Consider the following 20,412-nt stretch of genomic DNA (forward strand, 5'->3'; position numbering starts at 1 on the left):
GTTAATGCAATTTGTATTAGTGTTGGCTCGTTCGTTCGCGAACCGGTTCGAATGAACGAGTCTTTAGGACGAACGAACCGAACCGGTTCGTTTCTCTCGTTCGTCTCGTTCACCATTAGATTCACCGGAAACTCGACTGAACGAGCTAACGAGTTTCCGGTAGCACTATCTGCACTGAGTCTGACTGACTCAGCTGAGAACCGTGCAATGGTGTGCATTCCGTGATGCGATTCACCGCTACCGGAAACTAGGCTGATTCGTGAACGACTCCTCCCAGTTCAGTCGAGTTCCCGGTGAATCGATTTACCGGAAACTCGACTGAGCTGGGAGGAGTCGTTCAGGAATCGTTTGTTCATTCAGCCTTGTTTCCGGTAGCGGTAAATCGCATCATGGAATGCACGCCATTGCACGGTTCTCAGCTGAGTCAGTCAGACTCAGTGGAGTTAGTGCTACCGGAAACTCGACTGAATGAACGAACGAACGAACGATTTGCGAACGACTCCTCTTGGTGAACTGAATCACGTGAACTGGGTCACGGAACCTAATCATTAAATCCACCACTAATACGTATCCCGCGCAAAGAGTATGCTGCGATCTTCATAGGTCCGCTGGCATGCGGTGGGTCCCAGACAGTGTAATTTGAGAAATGCAGCCCTGCCGGTGACTTTCATTGGATTAGGAAATTATGGGCGGAACTATTTTGTCCCGCCCACGGACGCTCTGGCATCTACGGATGCGAATACTTTTGCTACACATTTACCACCTAGATATGAAGGTATTATTGTAGCAAAAGTCTTTAGCACCTGTAACTGCAGAATTTGAATGCGTACACTAAAGTCACAGTAAATTTGAAGTTGTGTATATTTATTTTGCATGTGTACTCTAAAGTCACAAATGTGTAACAGTACATTAGAAGTCGTAAATATTTTTTCTACCATTGTAAAAACAAAATAGGGTCTACGAGTACGCAAATCTGTGTTACAAGTGCACAAATCCTTTTGCTACAATCATTGTAGCGCAGTTGGTGCAAAATTCATTCGCACACCCGTGTTTCATAACCTGAGAACATGCCCAAAATGTGTGCATTCGTAAACCCAAATTTGATCTAATGCATTAGAAGTTGCACATCTGTGAAAAATTTCCTCACAAATAAAATGAAAAAGAACGCTATGTCGATTCAGCATTTTAATGAGCGAGCACAAGTCCATCGTTAAAACTGCTCGAATCTACAAAATAGTTCCGCCCATAATTTCCTAATCCAATGAAAGTCGCCGGCAGGGCTGCATTTCTCAAATTACACTGGGACCCACCGCATGCCAGCGGACCTATAAAGATCGCAGCATACTCTTTGCGCGGGATACGTATTGCATTAACATGCCGCAAATGTCCTTCAATGTATTTTAATGGTCGCCATAACATCAGAAATGTCTTGGATGCTGCGCCGCATGTGTGAAGTTGCCCAAAAAAAGATTTAAAAAATAGTTTGAATCCCCCCCCATCGCCCAAATGATTCGAAAATATGTTTTAAGCGCTGGTTTGAACCGGTAAAATGACAATTTGCTACGCGATCACCAGATAGATAGGCTAGTGGTACTCATGCTTGTCCATAGAGCACATTTGCGGCATGTTAATGCAATAATTTGCGGGGAATTCACTTGAACTAAGTCATTTAATTTAACATAATGTAGGATACCCACCTCCGCAAAGAGTATGCTGCGATCTCTATAGGTCCGCTAGCATGCGGTGGGTCCTGTGTAATTTGAGAAATGCAGCCCTTTTTTTTTCTATGCTAAATATCCCTTGAATTCTTTGTCCCATAAATTTTTCTCATTTTAATGCTCTTATCAACATGGAGAAGTGCATCGGCTTGCCTTATGCAAATGTTTTTTTATTGATAACAACATTGGCATATACTGATCAAAACAGGACGGTACAAAAAAAAACCTATGATGCAATTAAACGATGAACATACAAAGATATGCCTTGAACATAGTAGTCAGGCTACTGCTTCTTTGTTTTGAGCCAAAAAAATATATATATATTTTTTTAAACGCGTTTAACTGACAGCTCTAATACATATATATAAATACCAATTCATTAAATTCTAATCCAATCTGTTGCAATTCATTTTACCAGTGGTGGTGGTGGTGGTGATGGCTTTTATATAGAGTACATTACTGGGTGGGGGGAGGACTTTCTCACTGGTTTACCACACTCTTACCACATTCTGTTTCGTGAGATGAATTCTGACAATAATGAAGATCACCTGCCTTACTCTTTCAGCGACAGAGCTAGCCAAGATCAGGGGGAGAGGGAGAGGGGCGCAAACACACCCTAAGGGACTGGACTTTCACTCTTACGAAAACACAGTGTTTAATGGGGGGAAGGTCCATCTCATTGGTGTCTGTGATAGGGAGTCCAGATACTCTCTCTATATTTCTTCATCTTCTTTCTCTCTATCTATCTTGAACTCTACATGTGACTGCTGTCTTTGACTAAGTGTGAAACCAAAACTATTTGAACAAAACTATATAATCCTCGTAGAAAAGAGAAAGAAGCAGAAACACCCAAGACGTCTCTTCTTCTGCTGCAAGGAACTCTAGATAGATATCCAACATGGGTAAGAATTCAAAAATGCTCTCATCAAAAAAACTAGCCTATAGGAAGATTATGTTTTATTGTCTTAACAGGTTTCTTTTTTTAATCCGACATTACACAATTAGACATTAGTAGGCTAAACAACTATTTATGTCAAAATGATTCGAGCGAATGTTATGTATGTTGATAATATTGTAAATAATATTTTCATCAACTGAATGTGTCTAGACACATTCGGAGACATCTTGAAGGTTGAAACAACCGGAGCGTCTAAAGAAACCGCGGTTGCATACTATGATAGGAATCTGCACAAAGGTAGGGGGCTGCTGGTCCACATACCACCGTACAATTACTAGGTTCTGCATAAAACCATTCATTTTGCTGAGGAGAGAATCATGTCGTGAACGTTGCACTGTCAAGTGACAAGACAGTACCGTGAACATATTATCTCTCCCAAAGGTGTAACGGCATCGGAAATAATGGCTAAAGAAGATTTGGATAGTATGAAAAAATATAAGACCGCCATTAAGAATGTGGCAGAAAGATGGGATGTTAACCCAGCTCTCATCGCTGGCATCATCTCCAGAGAGTCCGAGGCCGGTCACTCCATCAAAAATACTAAACCCCCTGGTTGGGGGGACAAGGGTAATGCCTTTGGACTGATGCAGGTAATAAGCCTACATTGGTATTAGGTTGCTATCGCATATTATCAAGGCAAGGGGTCTGATGTGGTGTGAAATACCCATTTCACTGATCATGACACACATGGTTCTAGTCTCAAACAGCCCCAGCATTTATGTTAGCAAACATCTAATATTCTATGAATATAATAGGCATGAAACCTTTAGTCCCAGATGGACAGAACCATCCAAAGCCCGCCCAATGGCAAATATGTTTTTATTTAATCAGAAATTGATAAGTGGAGAATAATCAAATGTGACCTGATAATGTGTCTATGGTTGTGATATGCAACATGGCTTCCTCCTATACAGGTTGATAAGAGATATCATGAATACAAAACATCAAACCTGGGACGGTGGGGAGCACCTGTACCAAGCCACTAAGATCCTGGTCTATTTCATTGGACGGATCCAGAAGAAGTTCCCCAGCTGGACCGCAGAAGAGCAGCTGAAGGGTTTGTCTCATTCATTAATTATTATTAGTTCCTTCTCTGACCATAGACTCCCTGCACTCTTTTAATTTTTGAGAAGTGTGGTTGAAGCTTCTGTAGGTAAGATTTGACAGTTCAAATAATTTTCAATTGTATTTTATTTGTATAGCCCTTAATCACAGGTACAGTCTCGAAAGGGCTCAACAGGCCTGACACCCCCCTGACCCTAGCCCCCCAGAGGGCAATAGAAACTCCCTTAATAGCAAGGAAGAAATCTTGAGAAGCAATGCAAAGTGGGGGATCCCTCCTTCCTGGGATGATCAGGAGTGCAAAGGGTGCCATAATGGACACATACAGGCAAAAGTCCAGGCATTCAGTTGTAGTCACTGTAATATGTCAAGCATCCAGTCGCATTCACCGCAACACTCTAAAACAGACCGAAAAATGAATTGGAACTGGAGAATGTATGTAAAACATGTAGACTACTGTTAATTTAGTGAGCAGAAGAGGGGAATATTTTTTAATAAACTGTCTAGTAGAAAATGTCTCAATGCTACTCTTTCTTTAATTATTATTAGTTCCTATTCTGAACACAGACTCCCTCCACTCTTACAGAAGAGGAAGAGGAGCAGAAGAGGGGAATACTTTTTTATTTATCTGCCAAGTTTCTGGAACCAGAACCGATATTCTCACAGCGCCTTTCACTCACTAATAGCTGAAGGACGGCGATGCCATTTTGATCAAATTACACTGAAAGAGTAGCTCTGAAATCGTACCTGCAGCGCCTTGAATCTACATTCTGCCATAACACTGCCCCTTATGTTTGACTGCAGGAGCAATCGCAGCCTACAACAAGGGAGACGGTGCTGTTCACTCCTATGACCATGTGGACGAGAATACCACAGGAAAAGACTACTCCGATGATGTCGTTGCCAAAGCCCAGTGGTACTGGGATAATCTTTTTAAGCCTTCTTCTTTCTGGCCATGGTAGCGTTTATGAGCAGAACAGTCTTTAAACGAAAACCTACGCTAGCCTGGCTCGCTCTCGCGCATCTCTGTTCGCGCTCGTGCATGATTGCGCGTCCAGGTACTTGGAATGGGTGGAGTCAGAGTCAGCGTTGAAGGAGAGGGGGTAGGACCATTTGAGTTGTGTATTTTCAAAATCTGCTGGCGTTTCGCAAATCACCTACCCAACCTTTAATAAAAGAAAACATCCACTAAAGAAATAATCAGTGAATAACAACAGTAGGCTACCTCTATTATTTCCAGACATGTGAACTGTATTCGATTTCTGTTGAATACAGTTCCGCGGTGCGTACGCGTCCGGTGGAATCCCGGGGATTCCACCGGGCCGGCCTTGCGAGCCAGCCTTATTCACGCGAGATCACGAGATCACGCGATAATCCTAAACCTAATGTACTCACCTTCCCCTCCCAAAACTATTGCAATTAAATGCCACGCTTTGTCCTTTCTGAAATTTTCCTTATAAAACGGATGATTTGGTACATAAATGACTTCATGTTGCTGAACTTCGACAATAAGACTCTCGTCGTCCATGTTGCCGACCCTCTGAGACCCTTTGATCTATTGACTGCTGACCTGGTGCCACCGGTCATGACGTAATAATGTTGATGTGGAGTTACATGAGCTGAGTATTGTTTTTTATTTTGAAAATTGACCGGATGCTCTATGGCTTTTACTTTTTCACTTGCTGCCCTGCTCGATCTGCTCTGTTGAAATTGACGCGGTTTAGCAGCGGCTCGCGGCAAAAATAGAAGTGCGACGGAAAGATAGCGCCGCGGCGCGGCACGCCGCTCCTGGGACGCTGCTGAAACGTTCCGTGGCGCGCCGGGTGGAAATGGTCTCATTGATTAGAGTGGAAGCGATCAGCAGCCGTGACCGCGGCGCAGCTGCGTCCTCTGCCCTGCGTCCATTCCTACCGGGCGCGTAACGGCAGCGTAGCGCTGCCTTGCGAGCCCGCCGTATTCACGCGAGATCACGAGATCACGCGATAATCCTAAACCTAATGTACTCACCTTCCACTCCCAAAACTATTGCAATTAAATGCCACGCTTTGTCCTTTCTGACATTTTACTTATAAAAAGGATGATTTGGTACATAATTGACTTCATGTTGCTGAACTTCGACAATGAGTCTCTCGTCGTCCATGTTGCCGACCCTCTGAGACCCTTTGATCTATTGACTGCTGATCTGGTGCCACCGGTCATGACGTAATAATGTTGATGTGAAGTTACATGAGCTGAGTATTGTGTTTAATTTTGAAAAATGACCGGATGCTCTATGGCTTTTACTTTTTCTCTTCCTGCCCTGTTCGATCTGCTCTGTTGAAATTGAAGGCCTCCACACACCGGCGGCGCGTATTTTACGCGCGTCAAAAGCACGCCCGTAGCACCAACAGGAGGCGGCGCGACGGCCGCGCTGCAGTATAAAATCAGGAATCAACCGCAGCAAAGAGACGGAACGCAATGGGTGAGTAGCCTATTGTAGCCTAGTTTATTTATTTTCCGTCTTTTTGGCTGAATAATTTGAAAAATGTATAATCTGCGAAGTGAAAGTATGTTTTCAAGCATCAGATCAACTTAGATTGTAGGGCACTTAATCGTTTTATTTACTGTCATTTCTTATTTATTTTATATTTTGCCATTATTCATCTACTGCATCAACAATCTCAATAACTGCAGGACCTTCTACCTTCTATCTATCCATCTATATAGCCTTAACATAGCCACACATTTACATGTATGCAGCCAGTAATTATCCATTTTAATTGAGCAAGCTCTTTTACATTTTATTGAGGTTTTTTTATTTCAACAGAATAAATAACTGTTGCCAGACAGAGGGGGGCTGCCCTTCTTCTCCTGCGCTGTAGGCGGGCAAGGAGAAGACGAAGGGTTTGGGTGCACCCCATCAATGAACAGAGACAAGAACAGGGGGTATGCCACAATATGGTCCAGGAGCTCCGTGCAGATCCTGAGAGGCACGCCAATATTTCAATTCGCCACTAAGTGTGCAATGGCAGAACCATATGGTGCAGCCTATATGATGACCTATAATCTAGTTATTATCCCTCTCTGGTATACTCTTTTGCATATATATATATATATATACTTTTTTTTTATCCCTCGGGATAAATACAGTGATGTTATTGCTGTGCTGGATTCAGTAGCCAGTGTATTTTATTTGAGTGCTCAAGACACTTAATGTTATTTTTCCTTAAATCCAGAGAGACAGTTAACACATGATCTGATACCAGAGAGACAGTTAATACATGACAATGCGTTTTTGAGCTTTGCCTGTGTTTTCTTTTACTTATCTATTTTATTGTATGAGAATGTTTCTATGTGAAGCACTTTGAGTCTGCTTCATGTATTAAAAGTGCTATATGAATGAAGTTGCCTTGCCTTAAATAAAAATATATATATTACAAGTAATCTGGTTTCTACCTACATGGTGTGATTATATGTGACTTGATTTCGTCTATTTCCCATTATGGTTAATGGTTTGGGTACTTAGTCCACCATTGTTGATTTCTCACCTGAAGATCCAATCTCCAGAGCTATGGCTCGCCAGGCAATGACCTTTTTGGAGTTGTCTTTGTAATGACGGGAACTTTGGTCATACAATTCGACGTATTTTTCCACCTCGACGACCAGTCTCTCATCGTCCATTCTCGTAATTGTTTCTCACAAACGAAAGAGGGCGACATCCAGTGGTGAGGGGTAGATATGGAGGTGCCTACGGGACCCGGGATGTACAAACCAGCTTTTACAAAGCGCTTTTTCAGGGGCGGCGACGCTCGGGAATAGAACATTGTCTCGAAGAGTAGTTGGGCGGCGCGGCGCGGAACGCTGCCGCGCGGCTAGTCGGCGCCGGTGTGTGCTGGTACACCCGGAATAATGGGGGCAGACTTTTTGACGCGACGCTGCGGCGCCGGTGTGTGGAGGCCTTGACGCGGTTTAGCAGCGGCTCGCGGCAAAAATAGAAGTGCGACGGAAAAATAGCGCCGCGGCGCGGCACCCCGCTTCTGGGACGCTGCTGAAACGTTCCGCAGTTCCTCCTCGGGGGAGGGGGGTTAATAGCATGTGCCGTATAGTTGTTTGAGTCACTACCAAGCCTGCTTGGATGCATTTCAGATGCATACATTTGTATCCGTGAAGCATCCCGTACAGTTTCAACTGCTCCTGCAGGAAGAGAGCCACTTGTAGCAGGTCCGACTGGGCTTTTCTCCTGAACAGTCCCAATGAATTCAGATGTCTGCGCAATGTTGACGTACTTATATTAATCCCCTCCTCACTTTTAAGGAACATCAATATTTCCCAATGCCTCTACCCGAGCAGGAAATAAAATACGATAGCGTCGGATAGCGTCGGATAGCGTCATCTTTGCCGGCCTGCAGCTAGCCAGCAACGTTATTTATGAATGAGAGATCCTTATGTCGTAAATACGATATCGTATCTCGTAATTACGAGATCCTTATCTCATAATTACGAGATCCTTATCTCGTAATTACGAGATCCTGAGTGTGCTAACGGCTACATTAGCTGTGGAACTTTTTTTTATTTGGTGAATGCTCAGCGCCAACGTACAGCGCCACTGGAATTTTGAAAAACGTTTATTGTAAAAACTGCTGGTGCACGCATGATTGTGATGAGCATGTAGTTGTTTAGCAAGTGTCATTGAACTTTATCGTTGATGAAAATATAAGTCCAGATACAGATCCACTCAGTGATGAAAACCTCTCAGCTGTGCTCGGTATTGCAACATCAGGACGCCTGACTTCAGTGCACTTTTTCAAGGCCATCAGGGACTTAGCCCCTCCCACTGAGCACTTTTTTTTATATGTGTGGGTTGTAATGCCTACCCTACATTATCAAATATGGATTCACTTCAATACACCTGTTCAAATTCAGATAGGTATAAAAATATATATTTGCAAACCAAACTGTATAATCTGTATTTCTGTTGTGCACATGGTGAATTCAATGATTTTATTCACATTAATTTGGAGTGACTTTTAATTACAAACGCTTGATAAGAGTTACAGCAATATATTTTTTATAATCGAATCTAATGGTTACACCGTAGTCCAGTCATTTTAAGCCAAAATGGGGATCAACCTACAACAAATTGCAACAGGACAGGAACAAACTCAACTCAAACTATTTTGCCAATATGTCTTGAGTAAGGAAAAAAAATCCTAGAAGAATCCAATTAGGGGAAAGTATCTAAATATACCCAAATATGGCATATTCATACGCCCATTCATTATTTTTCTCACATGAATAGGGTACAAATGTAACGTTTAGACAGCATGAAAATTACTAAGTTGATTACGTACATTAATTAATTTCTTATTATGTTTGTTAACATTTAATTGCGTACGTGCTAATTTGCATACAGTAAATGCCACAACAGATCTAAACATTGGGTATAGCCAGGTGAAAATTTCTTGTTGATTCTTGTTGACCTATAACAGTAAAAGACTATAGAAGCAAACAAATCTTACCATAAGGGGCAGAGATTCAGTCATTCATTCAAGGTCCTCTCAAGGTCCGCCTACATTAACAAACATTTTCCTCTCAAGGTCCTCATTCAAGGTCCTCTCAACTGTCAATCAACTGTCACTAAGCTGTTGGGTAAGAAAGATTGTTTGATCTAGCCACTCTTTTTTTGACCTACCTTTTGTCTTTTGCCTTCTCCTTACCCTTGTCTCCTGTTCTTCCCTCAGACTCATCCCCCAAAAACAGTCCCACGTACCCAGCCCCAAACCCCATCTCTGCAATGATAATATGATGATAATAAATGCTAGTTCAAAGTGCTTCTTCCTCTATGTATTAATGCTCATGGGTAGCCTAAATGGGTTCCATTCCGACCTGAAAATTAAGTATTTTACTGTTAAATGTCAACAAGTTTCAACAAGACATTTTCACCTGACTATACCAAAGGTTTTGATCTGTTGTGGTATGTATGCAAATTAACACATACTGTACGTAATTACATTATGCACCGTTTGCCTACATTAACAAACATTTTCAAAAATCTTCATATTTTGTTTGTCAACTCAGTAATTGTCATGGTGATATCTAAAGGTAAACAATTTTACCCTATTCATGTGAGAAAAAGAATGAATAGGCGTATGAATAGGCTATATATGAGTCTTTTTTTAACTTTCCCCTAATTGGAATCATTAGGGCTTTTTTTTCCTTACTCATGAAATATTGAGGATACAAAATCAGTTGGGTTTGCTTCTGCTGCAATTGGTTTTACATTTAAAAAGGCATTCAGAATTTCTTATGTGGCCTGCCCTGGTCTACACGTATGTTAAAGACTTTTTACGTCAGCCGCAATGTGAATATGCGGATGAATACTTGACCTACGTGAAGAGGACCCTGACCTTTCACCAACAAATCCTATGAATTTAGAGGATTCAAGTATGCTGGAGTTTTACTTTTGAATCGACGTGTTAAATTGTCTAGCGAATGGCTTTTCGCGGAGGGGATTATGATAAATGAGTGTTTTTGATCATTTCGTTTCCCTGTTCAATAACTAAAATAGGCTATTACCCTTTTCATAGAAAGTTGGTATCCAAAACGAAACTGTTCGATACAACTTCACACCTAAAAGTCGACATAAATGATCATATATACACATACATCTAACAGATAGGATAAGTATAGGTCTATTATTATAGTTTACCACTGATCAATACATATAACAGACATATAATGGACTATATATATATGAGCCATCACCACCACATTTTTATTTCACTATTTTCAACACCGGTACAATGATAATGATAATCTTGTTCCATGTTTCCGACTCACCGGAAACTAGTCCTGAACTGTATTGCCTTGTTTCCGCATAGAGATGTCCAAATAACAGCTCCCTTCACTTGATTTTCTGAGTAGCTCATACTTAACCTATAAATGGACATTTTTTTTAAAATACATTAATATTGTAAACATTGTAAGATCTGATACAAATAGCATAAAAAAAAATTTGAGGTTTGTAAAACTAGTGATTTTATATTGTCCGCTACCCCTTCAAAACTTTCAATATGTTTTTTATAGCTGGGCAGAATAAGAACTGACAGGCGTCGAGGATCTTATCAAAAGCTCTTTTAATCAGTCAACAACTCTTGCAGAAGTTTCCATACAGAACAAAAATAAAGGGACAACCAAATACGTTGCAATCATCGCTGCAATCTGTTGCTGCAGCGGTGGAAGTTTCCGCTCTTCCTGCCAACAGGAAACCACTCAGAATGAAGGCTCAGCCAGGCCATGGGGTTGGGTAGGGAATGGTTGAATATACAGAGAGGACTTGGGAGGCACAGGAGCAGCTTGTGGTCACTCCATGGTCTCCTGGTTCTCCTGGTCCCCGCCGGTCTCCTCGCCTGGCTCCTTGCCCTCCTTGCTCCTCTTGCTCTTTTTGTGTTTGTGTCGGCGGTGGCTGTCGCCCTCCTCGCTGTCGTGCCTCCTCCTGCTGCTGCTGCTGGGGAGGAGGTGAGGTGGGGGGGGGGGAGAGGGGGAGGAGGTGGTCGAGAGGGGGCGAAGGAGGTGGAGAGAGTGAGCGACAGAAAAAGAAAAAAGATTGGGAGGGATTTATATAGATTCACATTGGACAAGATATGTAGTTGCAACAAATCGGAAAACGAGGAAGGCTCAGCTAATGCGTCCGGGGGTTGTGAGGCTCGAGTCTCCCGACGGCCAGTGGCCACTGCTTGTGTCGTGTTGTGCGCCATGTGGTGCAGGGCAGCGTGCGTGTTTTCCGTGCGACTGCAGACCTGCGTGAAGTCTTGTGGCGTCCTTCCTCCTTCTCACGGTGTCTCCTCTCTCTGTGCCGGTCCTCCTTCTCTCGGCTGGAGCGCTCCCGATGGCGCTCCCCATAGCCGCCGCGCTCGGGAGGGTACTCACGGAAACGGAACCGCTCCTCGTCGCTAGGGAGGGGAGAGGGAAAGACAGAGAGAGAGACAGAGAGAGAAAGACAGAGAGAGAGAGAGAAAGAGAAAGACAGACAGACAGAGAGAGAGAAAGACAGAGAGAGAAAGAGAAAGACAGAGAGAGAAAGACAGAAAGACAGAGAGAGAGAAAGACAGAGAAAGAGAGTTTTTTCCACTGACTCTTCCACTCACTTATCATAAAGCAAATCACGGCCTAATCACATCAATGGTCCATCTTTTCTGCAATATCTCTTGCAGAACAGTTGAGTGTACCTGGTGTAGCTCATGGCAGATGGACTGTGCTCCCTCTCCCTCTCCCGCTCATGGGGCCTTTCCCTGGGTCTCTCCCGCTCCTTCTCCCGCTTCTCTTCCCTACGAGGGTAGAAGTCCCACTGCTTCGAGTTGTCCATCATGGGAGGCCAAGACGGAGCCGGACCCCCTGGCATGGGTGGAGGGTACGCACCTGTGTGTGTGTGTGTGTGTGTGTGTGTGTGTAAAAACAGATTACAAAATGTAATACACAAAGCCCTAGGTGGTAGATATCGGGCAATACTTAAGCAGGCTTTCGATTGCATGCCAAGCTTACATGGGCCTTAGCCCTCAAAGAGGTTAGGAACCACCACTACCCAACGGGCACCCACCTTGAGGAAAGGGATATGGCTGGATAGAGCGCCCGTCGTAGCCGCCCGTGTGGCTGCAACACAAAAGAAAAGGCATGGTCACACGATGGAGCCGTGTCCTGCATCACCCCACATTGAGGCCACAGGAAGGAGGCTGCACGTTGTACTGTGCCCTGTTGGGGGGGTGTGGAGTGGACACACGGCTAAGTCCGTACCCGTCCATAGTGGGCATGAGGGAGGGCGGGGGGCCAGTAGGCGGGTGTTGGAATCCAGGAGGAGGTACTGTGATGGGCATCCCTGGAAAAAAAAAAGAGAGCGCGAGCAAGAAACAAAGAAATAGATTAAATATTATTATAAATAATAGAACAATGGAACTGCCAAACATAACTTAGAGTTGAAGCAAAACAATGACTGCGTCAGCAAACCGACTCAGTGATTGTGTCAAAGTGATGCGGGTGGTGTACTCACTGGGTGGGGGTATGAGCGGTGGTGCAGTGCCGACGTTGGGGGGGGGTGCGAGGAAGGGGGGAGGAGGCATGTTGGGGGGCAGCGGCCCCGGGGGGAAGAAGGGGGGCATCTTCGCCGGGGTCGAGTCGGCCTCCGACGAAGAGTGTTCCGAGATGACCTGTCTCAGAGAAGCGCGGCGTCAGACGATTCATCCCCTCACACGCTCATACTTAATGACTTCACCGGAGAAAGTAATGTTTCTTTTTTGAGCACAAGAAGGATTTTTTCCCCGTCCACACGAAGCCGAAACAGGCGAAGCCGTTACGGTTTCGATCTATCCGGTTTCGGAGTATCTCCGTAAAGATGGAGTCAAGCGAAACCGGGTAGATCTGTAGAAACGCTGTAGTACACATTCAAGGCCCATAAGGGGCGCTGCTTCTGCTACAGAAATCCTTGTTGTGAGTTCTGAGACTCCGCGGGCTTAACAGTCATTGGCTAGAGGGTCGAGGGGTGGGGCGATGACGTCATGGTTTACGGTTTCAGTCGGTTTCAGGCGTCCACACGAATCCAGAGAAGCGCGGCGTCAGACTATTCATCCCCTCACACGCTCATACTTAATGACTTCACCGGAGAAAGTAATGTTTCTTTTTTGAGCACAAGAAGGATTTTTTTCCCCTCCTCCACGAGATGGAAGACTAAATGTTTCTGATGCAATACGAACGAAAACCTTTAAAAAACAACAACTAGCAATCAAAAGCGATGTAACAGTCTTCGAACCCAAATGTACACTGACCACCCCCCCTTGTGGGAAAGATAAAAACTGCAACTGAAACTAGAAAATGCATTTCCTGCATGATGTGTGGTGAGTGCTGTTGTGCAAAGTGAGGTTGACAATACAGGAGTCTAAATGGAGTAAACAATGTAAACATGCACACCACACCACCATGTTTGGAATCGAATAAAGTGAAGAAATAGCTAATGTGATCAAGTTTGAATACATTTGAGATAAAATATAGAATAGCTGAGCTTTTCTGATAGTGTGTTTGAGCGTGTGTGGTAGTAACTTGGAAAAGTTTGTTATTGACCTTATTCCTTCATTTCTAGTTCAGTGAAATAATCACACAAAATGAAGCGCTCGTTTCCAAGCTAATCTAAAGATTTTAATATTGGAATAGAGTCTAGGTGAAGATTTTTGGAAGGAGTAGGGTCCCAGTTTATAGAGATTAATAATGAACCTGTGAACCTACTAGTTTAGTGCTGCATGCAGCACTAAAAAACAACCCAATATTGCTCATACAGTAAGCAATTCATGCAATAATATGCATTAACTCAGTTCATTAAAATGTAAATAATGATCTAGAAATCCATGACTAATGGTGCTCCAGTTTAGTAATGGTGTTGATGTTAAGGTATTAATTGATACATTATTTAATATTTTAACTAACTCTAACCAAGTGCAGCCCCTGAGAAGCTTTAACAAGAACTGAACTACAATACAAAAACCTAACGAACTGCCCTTAACCCCTATGCTTATGCCTTACAATAATTATTATTACTGCATGCAATTTGTGCGTGTACCTGGATATTATTTCCTTCCAGGTTGTGTCTGCGCCGTCCTTCCACCCTGCTGATGGTGGCAGTCTGTCCACCAATAACATCTATTGTTCCACTCGGCTTCCTGGGAATGGTTCAAACAAACACAAGAAATCATTTGTAATGAGTGGCTGGTGCACGCACACACACACACACACACACACACACACACACACACACACACACACACACACACACACACACACACACACACACACACACACACACACACACACACACACACACACACACACACACACACACACACACTCTTTAAAAGGGTCAACAAATCTTAAAACTTATTACAAAACTAGAGAATGATTTTCTTTATTCTTCTAACACTGGTGACCATCGCAACCTTGCCTCCACGTTCCCTTTGATCGTCAGCACCGAGGATAATCAATGAGTCGTATCGACGGGCGCCGTGGCCCAGTGGCGCTGTGACGGATGCGTGATTACGCGCATTACCGTCACACCCGCGTCCGAGGGCAAACACTGTCCGGGTAACGGGGCAGGCAGGGCCCTCCAGCACACCCACTATCATGTCAAGTCTCTGATGCCCTGCTGTCAATACATGACAGGGAGACACGAGTAGCTGATGACCGGGGCTGAGAATCAGTGAGGCAGACGACGTCAAGACATTACAAGGATGAGGCCGCGCCCACTTACGTATAGTAGGACATGTCCTGACCAGGCGGGGCGGTCCACTGGGGGGTTGAGATCCTACCATGTGGAGGGAGGGGGGGGGGACACAAGAGTAGTTAGATAGAGTCCACCACACACACACACACACACACACACACACACGTTTCCGTAGTTTGAGTACTTGTGGTTCCTTTATATGGATGGCACAATCTCAGACACAGTATTTCAGTGTAATGCTTTAGGCTCTGGTCTTAATGTTCAACATGAACCTATATTGAAATAGCCTGAACCAAGTGAGCGGGTGTCCTGTATAGTTCACAGCTTTAGTTATCATCGTCCATATCGAAACAGCGGTTATTGTTACTGAAATATCCCTAATTGAATTTGAATCAAATCAGAATCGTCACCTTTTGAATCGAAATTGAATCGAATTGGGAACTCAGGGGCGAAACCCAGCCCTTGTGTGGGACACTGCCCAGCCTTCTGTGTAATGAGATGAACTATAGCAGCCCGCTTCCTGGGAATTCAGGAAGCGGTGGGAATTGCACGCACAACACTGCAGTGAAATACCCTGTTCTTACTTCACTGTTGTTCTGCAGCACGTCTGCCCATCAGGTATCCATTACACACACACCCATCCATCCCTAGGCCGGCCCATCCCTCCCACAGGATGCTTGGGGCTCGCCCTCTCTTGAGAGGTTCTGCTAAGGGGGCATGCGTTGTTCTGTGGGGGCTGCGGGTGATGAAGAGGTTGGTTACCTGGTGACCTGGGTCGGGGGGGGCTTGTACATGTTGACCGGGGACGAGAAGTCTGGCTTGGAAGTGTGGACTGACAGGCTGGATATGTCTTTATCGTTCCCCGTTCTACCCTGCTGGACCTGGACACAGACAGGTGACGGTTCTGAGCAGGGCTGGAGCATAAAGCGCGGCCGTATGGCTTCGCCATTGTTCTAAGACACACGGCTGTGGTTCAAATTCGATTGCTCATGAAACATAAACAGTGGTTTCTACGTTGGGCAACATTTTAATTAAATTCCGCAACAGCACTGGCGCTGTTCAGGAGCATGAAAAAAAAAAAACAGACACACTATCCCGGGTGACGCAACGCCAAGAAAGATAGTTACTAATATATTATAATTAGGGCTGGTTGAATACATCATTTCAAAACAAAAGAAAAAGTCCAATAATAGTGTGCATCTTTCACTGCCTCTGCATGCAGAGACAAAATACAAAAATAAGTGGTTAAATTATCAAAACAAACTTGTGCAAAGCTTTCAATACATTTCCCTGCCGTTTACCCAGTAATAAATCACACAGGCGCTATTGTGTGGGTCGGATCGCCATCATTTATTTAATTTAATTATTTTCCTTAAAAGAGCAAAAACCAATCATTGAGTACTGAATTGAGATTGGATATCCTACCTAATGAACGGATATCCAAATATTCAGGCTCAGTCCTTATAATAACATCTTAATAACAACTAATATGATTATCTAATACCTGAACTTATCCATTTGTGCCAGCCCTTGTTAAGAGTTCACCTAATCTTTGGTTTACTGCCCTTTCCAATAGTGTAGACTCAACTATCGGACCTCAGTGTGTGTGTGTCGGTATAAGTGGATAGGTAGAGGTGGGGGCTCACTGTGATCTTGCTGGTGGTGGAGCCCACAGTGGAGACCTCAAGGCCCATGCGCAGCCTCTTCTGCTTCTCACAGTAGGCCTTCCACGTGTCCTCGTTGAAGCCGTAGTTAAAGTAGTCCGACAGGTCCGCACCTGCACACACACACAAATAAATCCATTGTTTGGTTGTCACGACATACGATGCATATTATTTTAGTTCTACTTTAATATTTCAATTGCGGTACTTAATTGCCTATTGCGACAACTATAGCCACTCAACTCAACATCTCTAGCCAAGTGTCATGTGTTGTCATGATGACCACAAGCTTTGAGAACACAAACACACACACACACACTAAGTCACACACCTGGCTTTCTCCACGGTTTCTCCTCGAAGGACTCCACGTCTGCCTCCAGCACTGGAACTCCGTTTATGTTGCCAGGAGCGTCCATGTCCACTCCCTTTAGCTTAGCGTTCACTGGAAAATACAAGCATCATAAATGCATCATGAGGGTTTGTTCAATCCTGCTGTCTGGAGCACCCCAGCCCACGGTATCAACTGAATTCTACCTTGTCCGTATGGCCTGGAGCCCGTTGTCTTGATGTTAAGGTTGACCGGAGGGGCTCCGTATGGTCTATGAGGTGCAAAAGAAGCAAAGCGTTAAGAGTTAGCCAGGAAGATACTTCATTGAGGACGTTTTATTAACGTTGATTGATGGAATAAGAAGTTGGTCACAACAATTTCAGATATTAAAACAAGAATGATTCAATTTTAATGGGCCATCTTTTAAATAATACTTATACTAAAAAATCCAGATCAAATGGAGCCAACAGTGGAAGAGCAGGGGAATGATGATGATTAGAAAGGTATTCTTTAAACCCACGTGTACTGGGGCGCCCCGGTTTTGATGTCTCCAATGGTGACTCGCACATCATCGTCGTCATCGTCACTGTCACTATCGCTGTCCTCGTCCGCTGCCTCGCCCGCCGGCTGGGGGAGAGACGGCAGAGAGAGAATGTTACGTACATCTGGACTTCTGTCCCGCAGGCTCAGTGTGGAGATCCCACATCTCATGGACAAACCTAAATGATTTCATGACTATACGTCGATACATTTATGATCAGCAGAATGGTCAATCACCCCGCAAGATGACATTAAATTACAAAACATCAAAACCCATCCACTGAAAAAGGGAAAAATAAAACATGTGTATCTTTTTTGTAAACATATCAAATGGGTTTCAGCCACCAACCTCAGGCGCCACTCCATTTCCTGTAGCGGGGGCAGTGGCATCCTCCGTGGTCGAGATTGGAGCATCACTGACAACACTGAGAGAAAATAACAAATTTAGTTGGTTGCATTTATTGTTTGTATATACAAGGAACTGGGGATGGTGCTGTTTGGATGCATTATTTTCGTGATTCTTTTATGATACCTTACTGCAGCGTTCAGTTTGGCTTCTTCATCCTCTTCCTTGCCCTCGCCTTCATCTAGTAGGAAATGATTGTGTTAATCACTCATAGGAGAGGCCAAATAGGCTCCTGCACTACGTTGTATTTTAAATACGTCACTTCCCTGCGTTACCCAAGCCGTGTTTGCCTGCGTGTAAAGATCTGATCTGTTGTGGTGCGTGCATGCGTGTTGCCTGTGAGTCTGCAGCGCCTGCTTGCCTCGGCACATTGCCGTAGTGATCGATTTGATTGACGTAGCTGCTTGTGGGAAGGAGTGTTCAGGTGTTGGAGCGCAGAAGCAGGTGACACAGAAAGACCGGCTGGTTGCAGGGTTCATTATAGAAGACATGCTTCCCCTGTCGACTATTGAATCGCCCAGATTTAGAAAAATACTAGATAAAATACCCACGACTCGCAAGCCAACATCCGACAGGAAAACATTTTAAGTGTTATACCGACATGGAATCGAAGCTCAAAATAATTTTCGGATCATGTGTCCACCACTGCGGACATTTGGTCCGCCAACAACAATGACTGCACTGGATAGACAGCATTACTTTAAAACTTGAGAAGGCTGCTCTTGCCTGCAAGAGGGTGGGAGGAAGAAACTTACGATGTCATAGCTTGCAAAATAGATCAGGTTCATTCAGCCTTTGGACCACATAAAGTAATAGTGTGCGTCACCATCGCCGCTTAAGTGCATTTCGGTTTTAATTGTATGGGATAAAGTGACCTTTTTATATTTTTCATTGACCACTTAATTTTTGTTCTCATGTTTCCCAAAGCCTGTGTTTTCAAACTTGTGTGTTGCTACTGATTGACCTCACCAGAGCCTACTTTATCCAGTTCGTGGTGGATTTTACAGTGAGGCATTTCTTTGTACAAACAGGGATATTGTTCTTTCATATGGTTTTATATGCTATCTTGTATAGATTTATACAAGTATATCTTGTATAGGCTATGATGTTTTTCCATGTATCTACATTAAATTAAGAAACGTGAAAGTAAAGTAATAAGTAGTGAAGTTACTTTTTAAAGGCAGTAACTAGTAAAGTAATCTCATTACAATTTACAGAAGTAACTAGTAATAAAGAACTAATAACGACCCCAACACTGCAAAGTACGTATACCCAATACACATTACATGGGGGTAGACAGGAGCAGCGCCTGTCTACCACCGTGTTATGTATCCTGGTATGTATTTCATGTTTTCCTATATTGGCATGTATTCCAGAAAAGAAAACGAGCATGGTCATCCAAATTTCCACTTATCTTTGTTTACAGCACAATTAACCCTGATTTTGGCTCAAGTGGCAAAACACACGGAGTGGCGCGCTAGCTCCTCGCAGGCTAGCGGGGCCTAGTGAGACACGCTGTGTTGTTGACTAGAAGTAGCAAACCCATTAGCACCGAGCGCTTAATTCAACTGTACGTGTTTGCCAAGATAACAATCGTGTCTCTTAGAAAGGGTTTGAACATCGATACCTCCGTAGAGCCATTCCTCCTCTTCATCTCCGCCACTAGCATCTGTGGTGTTGGTTTTGTCCGCTTCTTCAGCAGACATCTTTAACACACACACCGACAGCAGACCTTCTACCACGAAGAAGAGCTTTATTCGATGATAGAGCTCAGGCACGAGGCATTCAAATAAGGTTTACTGACTGCAAGTGATGAAAATGATTTACAGTATTTTCCTTCTGAGTATGAATATGCCAAAACAATATCTTCATACATTCATCCCGACCGCATACAACATCGCACACCCGGAAGCGATGTTCGGGTTCGCGTTACAAAAGGGCAAAGGCCTTTTTGTCGTAGAAAAACCTGCAGCGCCCCCAACGAAGCACGCGGTATCATTAAAACCGTGCAGCTATTCGAATTCTTCTTAGTTTTTTTATCGGCAGTTTGCATTGTTATAATTAATCCATAATCCATAGATAAATATTGTTAATTCAACAGAGGGCATTAATTCATAAACGCATTTGATTAGAACGTATAACAGTGTGTGTGTGTGTGTGTGTGTGTGTGTGTGTGTGTGTGTGTGTGTGTGTGTGTGTGTGTGTGTGTGTGTGTGTGTGTGTGTGTGTGTGTGTGTGTGTGTGTGTGCGTGCCTGAATAATGCAAGTTTGTTTTATTGGTGTCAACCCATTTTTTACACAAATTGGCCACTTCTACTTCTCAGACATTCAAGAACAATGTTTTCATGCATTCTACTGATCATGCAAATCAAGCGCCATCCTCTATCTTCCTTTACTTCACCAATTATGAAAAAATGATTTAAACATAGTGTTTAATGTTCTGTGGTTCTCTGCTCTATTGTCCATCATTCATGTTATTCTCTTTCTCTTTCTCTCTGTCTCA

General features: G+C 43.7%; 1 protein-coding gene, 1 long non-coding RNA gene and 1 pseudogene across 3 annotated transcripts; 2 read left to right on the forward strand and 1 right to left on the reverse strand.

The window, feature by feature from the left end:
- The first annotated feature begins 2,547 nt into the window (after positions 1-2,547).
- LOC115540609 (lysozyme g-like) lies at positions 2,548-4,724 on the forward strand (annotated as a pseudogene).
- Positions 4,725-7,897: 3,173 nt separating this feature from the next.
- Positions 7,898-9,548, forward strand: LOC115540610 (uncharacterized). Its single transcript, XR_003976210.1, has 3 exons — positions 7,898-7,999; positions 9,315-9,366; positions 9,459-9,548. It is a non-coding gene; the product is annotated as an uncharacterized LOC115540610 (long non-coding RNA).
- A 1,288-nt stretch (positions 9,549-10,836) lies between these two features.
- Positions 10,837-19,832, reverse strand: fip1l1b (FIP1 like 1b (S. cerevisiae)). Of its 2 annotated transcripts, none has more exons than XM_030352054.1 (16): positions 19,537-19,832; positions 18,036-18,090; positions 17,853-17,928; positions 17,484-17,590; positions 17,170-17,234; positions 16,967-17,077; positions 16,621-16,751; positions 15,737-15,855; positions 15,002-15,055; positions 14,318-14,417; positions 12,761-12,917; positions 12,508-12,589; positions 12,314-12,366; positions 11,946-12,135; positions 11,517-11,669; positions 10,837-11,221 (listed from the first exon to the last, which is right to left on the reverse strand). In XM_030352054.1, the coding sequence occupies exons 1-16, from the start codon at positions 19,613-19,615 to the stop codon at positions 11,080-11,082; spliced, it is 1,674 nt and encodes a 557-aa protein (XP_030207914.1). In that variant the 5' UTR covers positions 19,616-19,832; the 3' UTR covers positions 10,837-11,079. The 2 variants fall into 2 exon arrangements, with proteins under 2 accessions (XP_030207914.1, XP_030207913.1); XM_030352053.1 differs by having other exon boundaries at positions 10,837-11,224.
- Between the last annotated feature and the right edge of the window lie 580 nt (positions 19,833-20,412).

The sequence above is a fragment of the Gadus morhua genome, chromosome 3, assembly GCF_902167405.1.
Source record: "Gadus morhua chromosome 3, gadMor3.0, whole genome shotgun sequence".
NCBI lineage: Eukaryota > Metazoa > Chordata > Actinopteri > Gadiformes > Gadidae > Gadus > Gadus morhua.